The 12533-nt window shown below is 36.4% G+C and overlaps 1 protein-coding gene across 1 annotated transcript in view; it reads left to right on the forward strand.

Annotated features, from left to right (window-relative positions):
- KHDRBS2 (KH RNA binding domain containing, signal transduction associated 2) overlaps positions 1-12533 on the forward strand; it is a 411839-nt gene that overhangs the window by 366696 nt on the left and 32610 nt on the right. The window contains exon 7 of the mRNA XM_030447738.1: positions 11367-11449. Within this exon, the coding sequence (XP_030303598.1) occupies positions 11367-11449 (83 nt within the window). The remainder of the gene's footprint in view (positions 1-11366; positions 11450-12533) is intronic.

Consider the following 12533-nt stretch of genomic DNA (forward strand, 5'->3'; position numbering starts at 1 on the left):
CAAGAAATGACTCAGACCATTTAGGATTGTGGAGATGTGATCCAAGTAATTCTGAGATTTTTTCTCATTACTCTCACAGATTTTCATTTTGCTTTTGAGCTTATTAATTACATTAATTATTAACACTTCTAAATTCTGTTTTCTGCTCATAACAGGGGTAATAATTAGAAGTTATATCAACGATTTTCTTGAAAGTGGGATTCTCTAATATAATAGGCAGAATCAGTATATTTATACTATTAATACAGTTGTTTAGTTGCCATTATTTATAGCAAAGCACATTTTAAAAATTTCTGAATACCTACAGTTACTTTTCCTAGAATAAGAAATGCAAAAAATTCCCACTTATTTGTTTTTCTGGTTTTGATGCCTCTGTCCATGAGAATTTTCTCACTGCTTTAAAGAGGAACTACACTTAGCTCAGCAGATAGCTTATTGTTCACATGCTGTAGCCTTATAAAAATATACCAAACAAAATGATGTTTCTACCGCACAGACTGAACAATCCAGGAGACAAATTTATGATGCAGAAAAATAGTTTTCTACCTTTTGTTTCTATGATCAATTCTGCTTGCTATGAAGAGCAGAGAAGCTGATTCAGGAAATGGAAAAATGCAGTAGTTTTGCTTTCTCATTAAAAATGAAAGCAGTAGCAAAATATGAAGTAACACTTCTATGTGCCAAAATTAACATTCCAAAGGACATTTAGAAGACTACTTATAAATAAAGTGTTTTTAAGAGATATTATGTACTCAAAGATCAACATTTATGTCTTAGATTCAAAGGCATTTTGAGGATGGTAATCAAGAATTTTAAAAGATTGCTACTTCCAAAATTTTTCTCTGCTAAAACACTATGGTTAACATCCCAATTGCTGTGTTATAGAAACTGGATACATCATGCTTGATTTTTGCTCAGTTATCAGTATATAGATATAATTATGATTTACAGCCCTGAATGTTCTTCTGCAACTAGGAAACTAAGGAATAAAGGAAAGGTGTAACTTTCTTATAAAATGCCAATGGAGGATAACATAGTTTTACCTCAGTGTTCTGTTTCCCCTCTAAGACTGTTGACATGCTGTAAAATAGCAAAATACAACTCAGAATACAACCAGACCATGTATTGCAATCTAAAACTTCCTTTTCTGAGAGTATGTCTCAAAACCACAGTTGGATATTCATGGTATCTTTGGCAATCTCTCTTTCTTCAATTAATCTTTAAAATTGGAAAAAAATCAGCTGGGTCAGAGTACCAATATCACAGAACAGCTTAAATCCTGGTGGCTGCAATAGCCATTCTCATTACAAATATAGCTTCAGGCTGAAATAGGAAGCAGGCTTAATAGAAAGTAGGTTTGGCACTTCACTGGAGTCTTGTAGAATTGTGCTCTTTTGGAAAGAAAGAAGTGGTATCAGCTGTATTTGTGGGCAGACTGATCAAGATACATGTATTAGATATTCTTGGGGCATGCCAACTGGCTTATAATGTTCCTGGATGATAAGTGGAGAACTTCTGTTTATTGGGTACTAAATAGGCATTAGTAGCACACAGTTGTTGAGCTCTTTGGTTCTTCCAGGTTTAAGCAGCTACAAGCCTACCCCATAGAAAAGTTTTAGGTACATAAAGCTCAAAATCTCGGGTTTTTCCAGACTTCAGAGGTATTGATGGTTAGCCTCAGTTTAGGAGAATCAATGCTTGATTAAGACAGCTCCTAACTAAAAATGCTAATGTAGCTACACTCTTCATCTCACAATTCAGGTTCTGTTGGGCTGCCTGGGCATAGGTTCCAATGCCATCCGAGGCACCCTACCACTATCAAGATATCCATAGAAGACCAACATCTCATAGGACTTGAGAGACTTCTGTCCTGCCAGACCAAAAGGCAGAAGCTGAGCAGGATATGTTAGAATGTCTAAAATGGCAGTGGAAAAACTACTCACAATTGCCAAACAGAACTCCTAACATCTGCTTTATCGCCAGATGTAAGGAACTTAGTTTTCTCACTGGCATCAAAATGTGTTATTCTTAAATTTGATAACTCCTCTAAATTGTGTCTTTGGTGTCCCAGAGGCACGTGTCAAAGACCTTTTCCAAAAAACAAAATTGTGCTGGTTATCCCAATGTACTTCAATTTGAACTTTTTCATATGGACTTTTTTCTTAAACCTAGGCACTTTTTATTGTCCCTTACATTGAACTTCTGCACTCCACATCTTGAAACAGTAGTATCCATTGGATCCCTAGACACTAGTGATGGTAAAATGGACAAGAAAGATGTTCCTTTTTATTTCTGAAAGGAATGTTTCACTTCTGTCTGGCTGCTCCTGTTTTCACGTCTGTGTTGACTGCAAGTACATTCATCAGTCTGGCTTAAGATCAAAACTGATACAACTTCCTTCAGCTGGCAAGGTGACTACAATTTCAAAGTTAAGGCTTGATCACCAATGATCATAGAATCATAGAATCATAGAATTGGCTGGGTTGGAAGGGACCTCAGAGATCATCGAGTCCAACCCTTGAACCACCGTTGCGGTTGCTAGACCATGGCACTGAGTGCCACATCCAGTCTCTTTTTAAATATCTCCAGGGACGGAGAATCCACCACTTCAGTGGGCAGCCCATTCCAATGACGGATCACTCTTTCCATAAAGAAATTCTTTCTAATATCTAACCTAAACTTCCCCTGGCACAACTTAAGTCCATGCCCTCTTGTCTTGTTGAAAGTCGTTTGGTAAAAGAGCCCAACCCCCACCTGGCTACACCCTCCTTTCAGGTAGTTGTAGAGAGCGATGAGGTCTCCCCTGAGCCGCCTCTTCTTTAGGCTGAACAACCCCAGTTCTCTCAGCCTCTCCTCGTAGGGTCTATGCTCGAGTCCCTTCACCAGCCTGGTTGCTCTCCTTTGGACCTGCTCCAGGACCTCGATATCCTTCCTGAACTGGGGGGCCCAGAACTGGATGCAATACTTCATGCTTATTGGATTATTAATAATTTAGTATTATTTTAGTGATGCTTGCAGTTAAGTGCTATAAAAGTTACACATGATTCTGAGCCACATTCTAGGCTTCCCAGTTGTTTGCTGGACCCAAGGAAAAGAAAGGGATTTATGGAGATGGGGATCTTTATAACATTTCTACCAGGATTTGGGAGTTCTAGCTTGTTGCTATGTTATCTGCTGGTCAATATATCTTTGTCTGTGGCTTGCATCTGACTTTGAATCATCATTTAATCATTTAATAATTTTTAAATTAAAATGGAAAAATGTAACACAGACATCAGATATTACTGAGAATATTGAGCTGGGAGAATATATTTTGCTGGTACAGTGACATATATTTAGTCATATGGAATAAAGTTAGCAGAGGTGTCTGACACAAAGATCTATTATGCTGTCAAACAGCCTCCCAGGAGAAATGGTGGAATCCCTACTACTCCTACTACTGGAAATATTTAGAATTTGATTAGAGAAAGCACTAGAAATTGTTCTGAAAGGGCCAATCATATTTGACAGGAGCTCCTAATAGATCATCTATTCTCTTCAACTTCTAATTTCTCTAATTGCATGCTTGAACTCAAGAGAATAAAATTTTAAAGACTGCCTCTAAGTATCTCAATAAGTATTAACCACTTTTTACCGTTTCACTCATTATTATATTCACAAATGGGAAGTCCCATCACATTCTATGTGTTTGCTTTTAACTATGCCTGATCTTTCTGCAATTAAGATACACAACTGTACTAATTAAGTTTTCTTTTTCTTTTAAAACCAACAAGAAAATTCTACATTACATTTAATCCTTGCATTTTATACGTCATGCTAAACCGTATTTCCTACTCTGAAAATGTTAGAAAACTAAGTATTACTTCTAAGAAGATGCTGTGAGTAGGCACTCTTTAAATTCCTGTACACTAAAGAGTACACAGTACCAAGAAGAATTTTCAGGAACATTTTCAATCAAATGTGATTAGCAGCAGTGCAAATATTGCTGGTTCTACTATAAGAAGCACTGAAGCACTTGACAATAAGTTTGTCAATGTCATAAGCAGAAAAAAAAATGCTCATCTCTTCTTTAAATCATAACATTTATTTTCCTTATTATTAAATTAATTTTCTTAACTTTTAAAATCTGCCTTTGTTTTTCACATTGTTTCATTATATCAATTCTTCAAAATTTAAGCTTAAATTCAAACAAAAATTGGCCAATTCAAACATGAGTTTTCAAGGGTTGGGAAACAAAAAGAATTCCTTGGAATTCCCAAACACTGAAGAGCTGGAAGTTTCATTTCCCAAATTATTATTATAAAGTTTAGCTAAGGTTCAAATGGTCTGGCAAGCCAAATTGTTGTGAATTGCTTTAAACTAGCAATAAGTTGCTAAAATCACACATAGAAGTTGTCAGTCATTAGTAGATACTTGTAATTTCTGTGTGTTTTATACAAGAAATCTTAGTGCTTCATGAAAAGATTTTGTCAGCTCTATCAATTATGCAGCAGCTGCAGGGAGAGCCTGTGAGAAGTTCACCATCAGCTTTGCTTGAAATTTTGGAGAAATATTAGTTATAATAAGGAGATAAAGCCACCAGTGGGTGTGCTACAGCCCATCTTTGCTTTAAAGCTACTCTGTTCCTTTCAGTTCATGGGGAAAATATATCTTTCATTTAAATGTCATTAATGTGATATATTGTCCCCAGTACAACTTGTTACTGTAATATATTTTCACTTAACTACTATGTAAAGCAGTAAAAATCATCAGTAAAAATGGCAATTAAATAATCCTTTCTTTGGAGATCTCAGAATCATAGGGAATTAAAAACCTGCAACTTTTTTAGATTCAGAAAGAATATAACCTTGCATTATTTTTCATCTCCACTTACTGGCTACTACTTTACAAAGTCATTTTATTGATATCATAGAAAGAGATGTTTCTGCAAGAGATTCCTGTGTAATAGGAACTGAGTAAAGGATTGATGCTGAGGTTAGGATGCTATTCCATGAGGAGAAGCAATATGAAAAAAAAACCAGAAGTGAAATAGAAGAGCAAATGGTTTCGTGTTGAAGGCATCAAGGTTGCAGTTAGGGAAAGTTCAACAATTTAAACAGATGTAAGCAGCAGCTGCTTTTACACAGCTTTGAAACATGAACTAGAATTTTTAATGTGACATCATGAGCATAAGAGACCTAACAGATTTGAAGGAATAAAAGTATTACTCAGATGACTGTCATATAACAACTGTAGTGGCAAATTATGCTGTAAATTAGTCTTGCAAATATGGAAGGAGTGAGAAAATTCTCATTTCTGTTAGGTTTTCTGTTACATTTTCGTTCATTATGAGCCAGCATTGTGCCCAGGTGGCCAAGAAAGCCAACAGAATCCTGACTCATATCAGGAATATTGTGGCCTGCAGGAGAAGGGAAGTGCTTTTTACCTGGAGTATTGCATCCAGTTCTGGAGCCCCTATTACAAGAAAGACATGGACGTGCTAGAGCATGTCCAGAGAAGGGTCACAAGGATGATCAGAGGACTGGAGCACCTCTCCTCTGAAAACAGTCTGAGAGACTTGGGGTTGTTCAGTCTGGAGAGTAGAAGGCATTGAGGAGACCTTATTGTAGCCTTCCAGTATCTGAAGGGGCCCTACAAGAAAGCTGGCCATGGACTTTTTAGGATGTCAGGACTAGGGGGAATGTATTTAAAGTAGAATCACCATCCCTGAAGGGATTTAAAACCCACATACGTAAGGTACTTTAGGACATGTTCTAGTGGGTGATACAGATATTGACATAGATTTATTTTAGAGGAGTGGGATGTTGGCAGCTGGATGTGGAGATCTTTGAGATCTTTTGAACTGTGAAAATTCTGTGTTTCTGTTCCAATTTTCTTTTTAAGTATACCAAGATGTATTTTCAGTATTATTAAGCTGAAAAAATAGGAAAAAATGTTAGATCCCCATTTAGGACAGTACACAGCAATTTCTTGAAATATCTTTAATTCTGGTTTTCTGTGACTGGTTTAGTACTACACAGTTAATCACATGTTTGGCTGCTGCCCTGTTTTTATCTTGCAGACAAGACTTTTAGGAATTCTGGGTGGTAAGCATGTTTAGTTTCACTCATTCTTATTACCCTGGTTTTTTAGCATGAGATTTATTTAAACCATTGAAATATAAGGACATGAATGTTCTTCACTTTGAATTTACAAAATAATACTGAATGTGATTATACTGAAATTTATTATATTTCCATGATTGTGAAAAATGTTCAAATATATGTTACTTCTACTGTTCAGTTATAAAGGTGTTTCCTATTGGTGCTGTGTGAAGAATAACTCTGAGGTGCTGAAGAGGTCAAATGTGTTGAGATTATTTCATTGCCACTGGCAAGGACATCTTTGCTGGGTTGTGTTAGCACTGTAACCTCTAAGTCATGTATTGCATGTATGAGGTCCATAACACAGAGCTCCCAGGTTTTCAGTTTGAGTATTTCCATTTGAATTTCAGCATTATTTTTGTTTTATTACTACCAATTCTCATCTTGATGCATATAGTGCCACTCTACCTTCTTAGAGTTAATCTCCAAAGCACTTGGTGAGATCTCACTAGTTTAGGGCTTTTATATCTTCCAAAAGCTGGTGATAACTAGTTTCTCTTTTTTCTGACCCTGAAGTTATAATTGAAGAATTCAAGGCCAGCCACAATAACAGTGATACATACTTGTGGAATAATTTAGTTAGAATTGCAGTTTCCAAGCAGAAATTATGATTCTGGGAATCCTTGCTCAGCAACAGACTAACATCCCATGAGTGAGATGAATCAGTGAGATTTGTCTGCTCTAACTGCAGGTTTTCAACACTGAATAATCCAAATCAAAAATAATTACAGTTTTTACCCCTCTTCATCACTGGTAGAGAGAAATTGCCATTCATCTAAATTACATAAAATTAATGTATTGATATGTGTTCTTGCACATTTGCTCAGATCTATCCCCACCTTAGAACAACTTGGGGAATAAGCATTGAACTCATGAGTGTGACTGTGATGGAAGGCAAGTCCTCCCCCTTTCAGCACTCTGGAGAGGATCAACCAAGCTCAGCACTTCCAAGCTGCTGTGAACACACAGTGACAGCATAATCTACCACTTCTATGAAAGGAACAAGTAGAGAAGGAGGTGACGGTAGTGAAGACCCAAATATAATATCTGTGATCTCCTCTAAACTTTGGTTAAAATCTCCATGTCTCTGTGACAAGATTTAATCACCTTATATACTCTTTGCAGGAAAAATTTTCAAGATTCATTAAGCTAATCAGGCAAAATGACTAGCCAAAGATGTGTGTGGAACAAGAAGGCTTCCCAGGCATATTCCTCTATTTTCTCTTCTGTTTCATATACAGTACAAGGAGTGGGATTTAAGTTTTCCCTTAGTTGTTAGCATTTCCTTAGATGTAGGTGTGTAGTCAGCTTTATGCCAGACTGTCTGACTTAAGATCTTCTCTGACCAGAATGCTGTCTGCTTGAGATGCAGACAGACCCATCCATCCCCATGTATCATTCACTGCGTTCCAGCTTGCATCCTGGGTCTCTGGATGCTTCAAAATTAAGCTTAGCAGCACTGATTTTCACAAGCTCAGCTTTCTCTGAGCAGTAAATTCCTTCAAACAATGAACTAACTTACATACTTAAAGGTTAGTTACCTAAATCTAGCACATCCATCCTGGGCTCCCTTTTTAGTCATTGGAAAGAAAGTTCTCATTTAGACAGCAATTCAACTTGTTCTCAAATAGGTGTCAAAAATGTGTGGGATGAATTACCCTCTATAAATGTTTTATTTCTACCCTGTGACTCTTACGAGAATCTACCACTAGGTCAGTGGTAGACAGCTGGCTTCTAGAGCCAAGTAAGGTGAAATAGATGAGTGAGAGAATGTGGATGTGGCCAAGTTGTAACAAAAAAGAGAGTGAGGCAGATTCATGGAAGGGTAGATTTATGGAAGCAAGAAGAAATTAGTAGAAACTGTGCAAATGCCACCTTACTGGGGAATAACTGGTTTTACTTTGAGTTACAATTAGAAGTTGATTTTTATACCCCTTCCCTCTTCCTCTGGGGTACAGTACTAATTTTTGTGTACTGCTGGACATGGCTGATGAGAAGCACTTCTCTGGCTCTTGGGCTGCAGACCTTTTTCTTGTTCTCATATTTGTCAAGCAGAGCACAGAGCTGCATAACTCACTTTACTCTGACTTACTGGTTTTTGTGGTTTGCCTTTATTTGAAAAAAGGCTAGATATTTTGCTACTTGAGAAAGATTTGGGCTATCTTCTCGGAAAAAAAATAATTAGTTTTTACTTCCTTGCAATATATTTTATCATCTATTAAAAAAATATTGTGAGTATATACCATTTTTCAGAGCATGCTGTGAAAATCCTCTTTCCTAAGGCTATTCAGAGACAAGAGAATTTAAACTTGGTGCATTTGAGTGAGAGCTGCTGTTGTGTGGAATAGGGTTTTAACATTAAATAAGAAATTCATATTTGAAGAGATCAGATCGCTTGAGATTCTGATACCCCTAGTACTGATGATACTTATTTTGTTTGTAATTAAAATGTTTATTTCAACATATGAAACTTGTCAAGAAGTAAATTTGAATAAATAAAAGAAATCTTTCTCAGTGTTATCTTTGGTGCTGAATCAAATTGATACTTAACTTTTTCTCAGGTAGCAGAATATAAGCATTTATTCCAATCATGTCCCTTTTATCTTCTACACACCTTTTCCCACTGATTTTAATTTTATTTTTCAGTGGTGAAATAGTGTGTATTTGTTTTGGAAGGGAGTCTTTCCAATGCTATTCTGAGTTTCTTCTAAGAGTTTTTCCCATCTTCCATTTTTGGGGAAATACTGGTAAATAATTCAAGTATGATAATTTTCAAATTAGTCTTTTCTTGAATTGGGCTGCATTTAAAATTTTTCTTTAGTTTTTATTTTTATTATTTTTTAACTCTAAACTTACCAAAGCTCAAAATCATCCCTAATTGCTTATAAACATTGTTAGCCTTACTGCTGCTTTATATGTGTATTTCTGGTTCTTTATTTCCTGGATGTATCATTTAAAGGCCAGAGCAAATCCTAGTATTGAAAGACTCACTTTCCTCTCCCTAACACAAAGTAATGATTTTTTTGTTGTTGTTTTTGAAAGATCTTTATTAAGATCTTTATTTCTTTATTAAGAAATACCTGAGCTAGTATGTGCATTACATAAATAGTTCACCTGTAGGACAAGAAGGTCATTCTCATAAAGGTTGACTCAAATAAGAGAGTATTTGCCAAAAAAAACTTTTTCTTTACTAAAGATACATTTTTTACCATTCCTACTTCCCAGCCATTCCATTTGAACCATTTGCACTGTGTTGACCTTCTCTGAGCCCTTAAGGGAGGTGGTTAAAATCTGTAATGTGAACCTACAGAAGTGTAAAATGCTAACAAGTGTTCTCTGCCTTGCTGGTGCTGAATGTTGATCCACCTCAGGCACCAAGAAACTGAGAGCTAATCTGTAATTGTTGCCTTTCCTGTTCTCTGGGATGGTGGGTGAGCATGCTGAAATGGCTTTCCTCCAGCTATTTGACTTCATCTAGGAACTTGCATCTCCCTTATCTTCAGAGTAGCTGGATCCCACCCAGTAGCATACTAATCGATGTTGCTAACATCTGTCTGATGTGGTTCATTGTTTCTATCATCCTGTTCCCAGAAGGAAGATTGTGTACTTAGCCATATGTGTTAAATATAGTAGACTTCAGGGTATGTGTTCAAATGTACTATTTGCTGTGAGTATATGCTACTGAAGGCAAGTCAGATTGGTGCACTTAAACCTAAAATGGAAGATGATGAGGCTTGTGTGGACTTCAGATTCTTCGAGAGGCCATTCCCTAGTCTCCAAATGGGATCCTCCCCTCATCCAGGAAAACTTTGCCTTACTGCAGGCTGAGACAAGTGCCCAAGAAGGTGAAGGCTGCACCCTGTCCTTCCTTCAGACCCCACCCACCCTCACTGCTGTGTAGGAGATCAGAATAGGCAAATTTACTGTGCTTGACTTGAGGAGATATCAATGAATGCTTTCTCCTTTTAATTTTTTCTTTAAATTTGGAGTTCCAGTAAAGTCCAGTTCACTGCATTATGGTGTTTAATTAGCAGAAATAATGAAGTATCAAACTAGCTTTGTAATTTGTGTCATTTTCGTACTGTACGAGAGTGATTGTTTATTGGACTTGTCTTATTTCGGAATTGGCCCAAGCGGCTCCTTCTACCTCAACAAAACTAAATTTCTGATAGCTTCTTGAAAAAATAAATATAGCCTTTGCTGTAATTAATACTTAGTTAAAGATTTTTTAAGCCACCTGTTTCCTATAGAACTTCCCATAACAGGAAAATAATCTTGTGACTAAAAGTGGCTCCCAAAATTTATAGTGAAAAAAGGTTTTTCCAAACAGCATTTCTTGCCAACTCTTTTGTCCTGCCATATGAAAAAGAAATAATCACCTGATTATTTATTTATTCTCTGGTTCCTGAGTACTCTTAAGTTCAGAAGCAGCTACAGTGGATCATAATTGCCCATGGCTCTCTCAGTAGAAGATACAGATGAGATGAACCACCTTCTGAAATTACTTGTGTCTTGAGCTTAGGCAGAGTGAGCATTTGTCTGAGCATTTGTCTGAGCCCTTCAGTTAGGACCCTTAAGTGGGAGGAACCTATGTTTAAAAGTTCATTAACTTGTCACAGAAAAGCATGGCTACATAAAGACTGGGATGTTCAATGAAGGAAAAGATGCTTCATATAAGTTATTTATAAAAATCATCACCCATTACTTCCCTCATAAACAAGCACAAACAATGTTCCTTGTAGGTTTTTTTTTTTTTGGGGGGGGGAGTGTGTGACCAGACATTATGATCTTATCACAGTAACATTCTTAGTAATGTTGTACAGTCAATGTATTTTCCCTGCTATTTCTTCATTTCACCTATACATATTGATGGAACCATTTATATAACAAATTCCTAGGAAATTATTGTTCTCATTATCATTCACCAATCTTAAACATAGATCCCACTGAAGCACTGAGGTTTAGACCATGCATCACAGTTGCACAAAATGCACATTTGCTGTCAATGAATAAGCTGTGTACTTGAATGAGTAACTGATTTCTTTACCCTTGCAATGTACAGGTTTTTCTTCATGGTGAGTCTCAATTCTCATTAGGAGGCTGTGTTTTATATAATATAGGGCAAATATAACATGTATATATTGATGCACATTGTTTCTACAGCTTGATAACATGCTTTGATTTATCACAGTTTTAAGCTTTGTTGTTCTGATTTTCCCATAGGGATATGATGATGGATATGGGGGTGAATATGATGATCCAAGCTACGAGGCATATGATAACAGTTATGCCACCCAAACACAAAGGTAAGCATTTGTAATTTTACATTCATTTTTCCAAGAGGAATAGACTTATTTCCTTTCAGCTTTTCGTATAAATTTTGTTTTATTTTGCATATTAAATTCTACCAAATCTCACAGTACTCAAAAAAGCTGTCAAAACGTAAGACTAATGACAGAGTTTGCATGCAGAAGTATTCAGATGACACAAAAGTGCAAGCAGATATACTTTTAAAATTTTTGCAAATTAAGCGTTGGTTTTAAAAAAACAAGTGACTGCATAATGTTCCTATATGATGTCCTTTTGATGCTGTTTGCAAAGTTGTTTTTTTTTTCCTTTTCTAATGCAAAGTTAACATGGGCATGTCGTATTTATGGCTTTTGCAATGTTTTGGGTAAAACAGAAGGAAATTTCTTGAACAATAATGATGATGGTGAATACCTGCCACTGGTTGACATTCACCAGCCAGGTGGATGCAGTTATGGAATGTAACTGCATGCCTGAAGTAAGGCTGAAACTCTCTGCTGTCAACCAGCTACTTTCTCAGCAACTCTTAAAATTCATATAAGCAACCAAGTTCGGAAAATTTATTTTATATCCTTACTGTGTATAATAACTGGGGAAATTATATTCACATCTGATAGGATTCCTGTCACTAAAATGAGGCAACAAAAACAATCGCTTTTCATCTATGTACTCATAAGCCACACACGCTCAGGTATTAATTCCACAGTTGGTCCATGTTTAGTAAACACAGAATGACATGAGTCAATGAAAGAGTGCTTCAGCCAATTATGCAGAAAATGCTCTTGTGGGTTGCTAAGAGTAGATTAAGATTGTGGAAAGGCAGATGAAATTTTAACAAGAAAAGACATCGATTTTAACTGAGTTACTGTGATTCTCACTGGGCAAGAAAGCAATGTAGACATACAGAGTTTTGCCTTCCAAACACCAGAGGACCTTGAATTTGCTTTGTGTTTAACCATCTTCTTTGTTGAATGCTTTGCTGTTGAAAATGCCTGTTGATATTATTTTCAGCTCCAGAATTGATATAGTAAGAGGCATTTGTGCTGATAAAAAGATACTTTTTAACTATTTTTATAACCAGCG

Source organism: Calypte anna, chromosome 3 (assembly GCF_003957555.1).
Source record: "Calypte anna isolate BGI_N300 chromosome 3, bCalAnn1_v1.p, whole genome shotgun sequence".
Taxonomy (NCBI): Eukaryota; Metazoa; Chordata; class Aves; order Apodiformes; family Trochilidae; genus Calypte; species Calypte anna.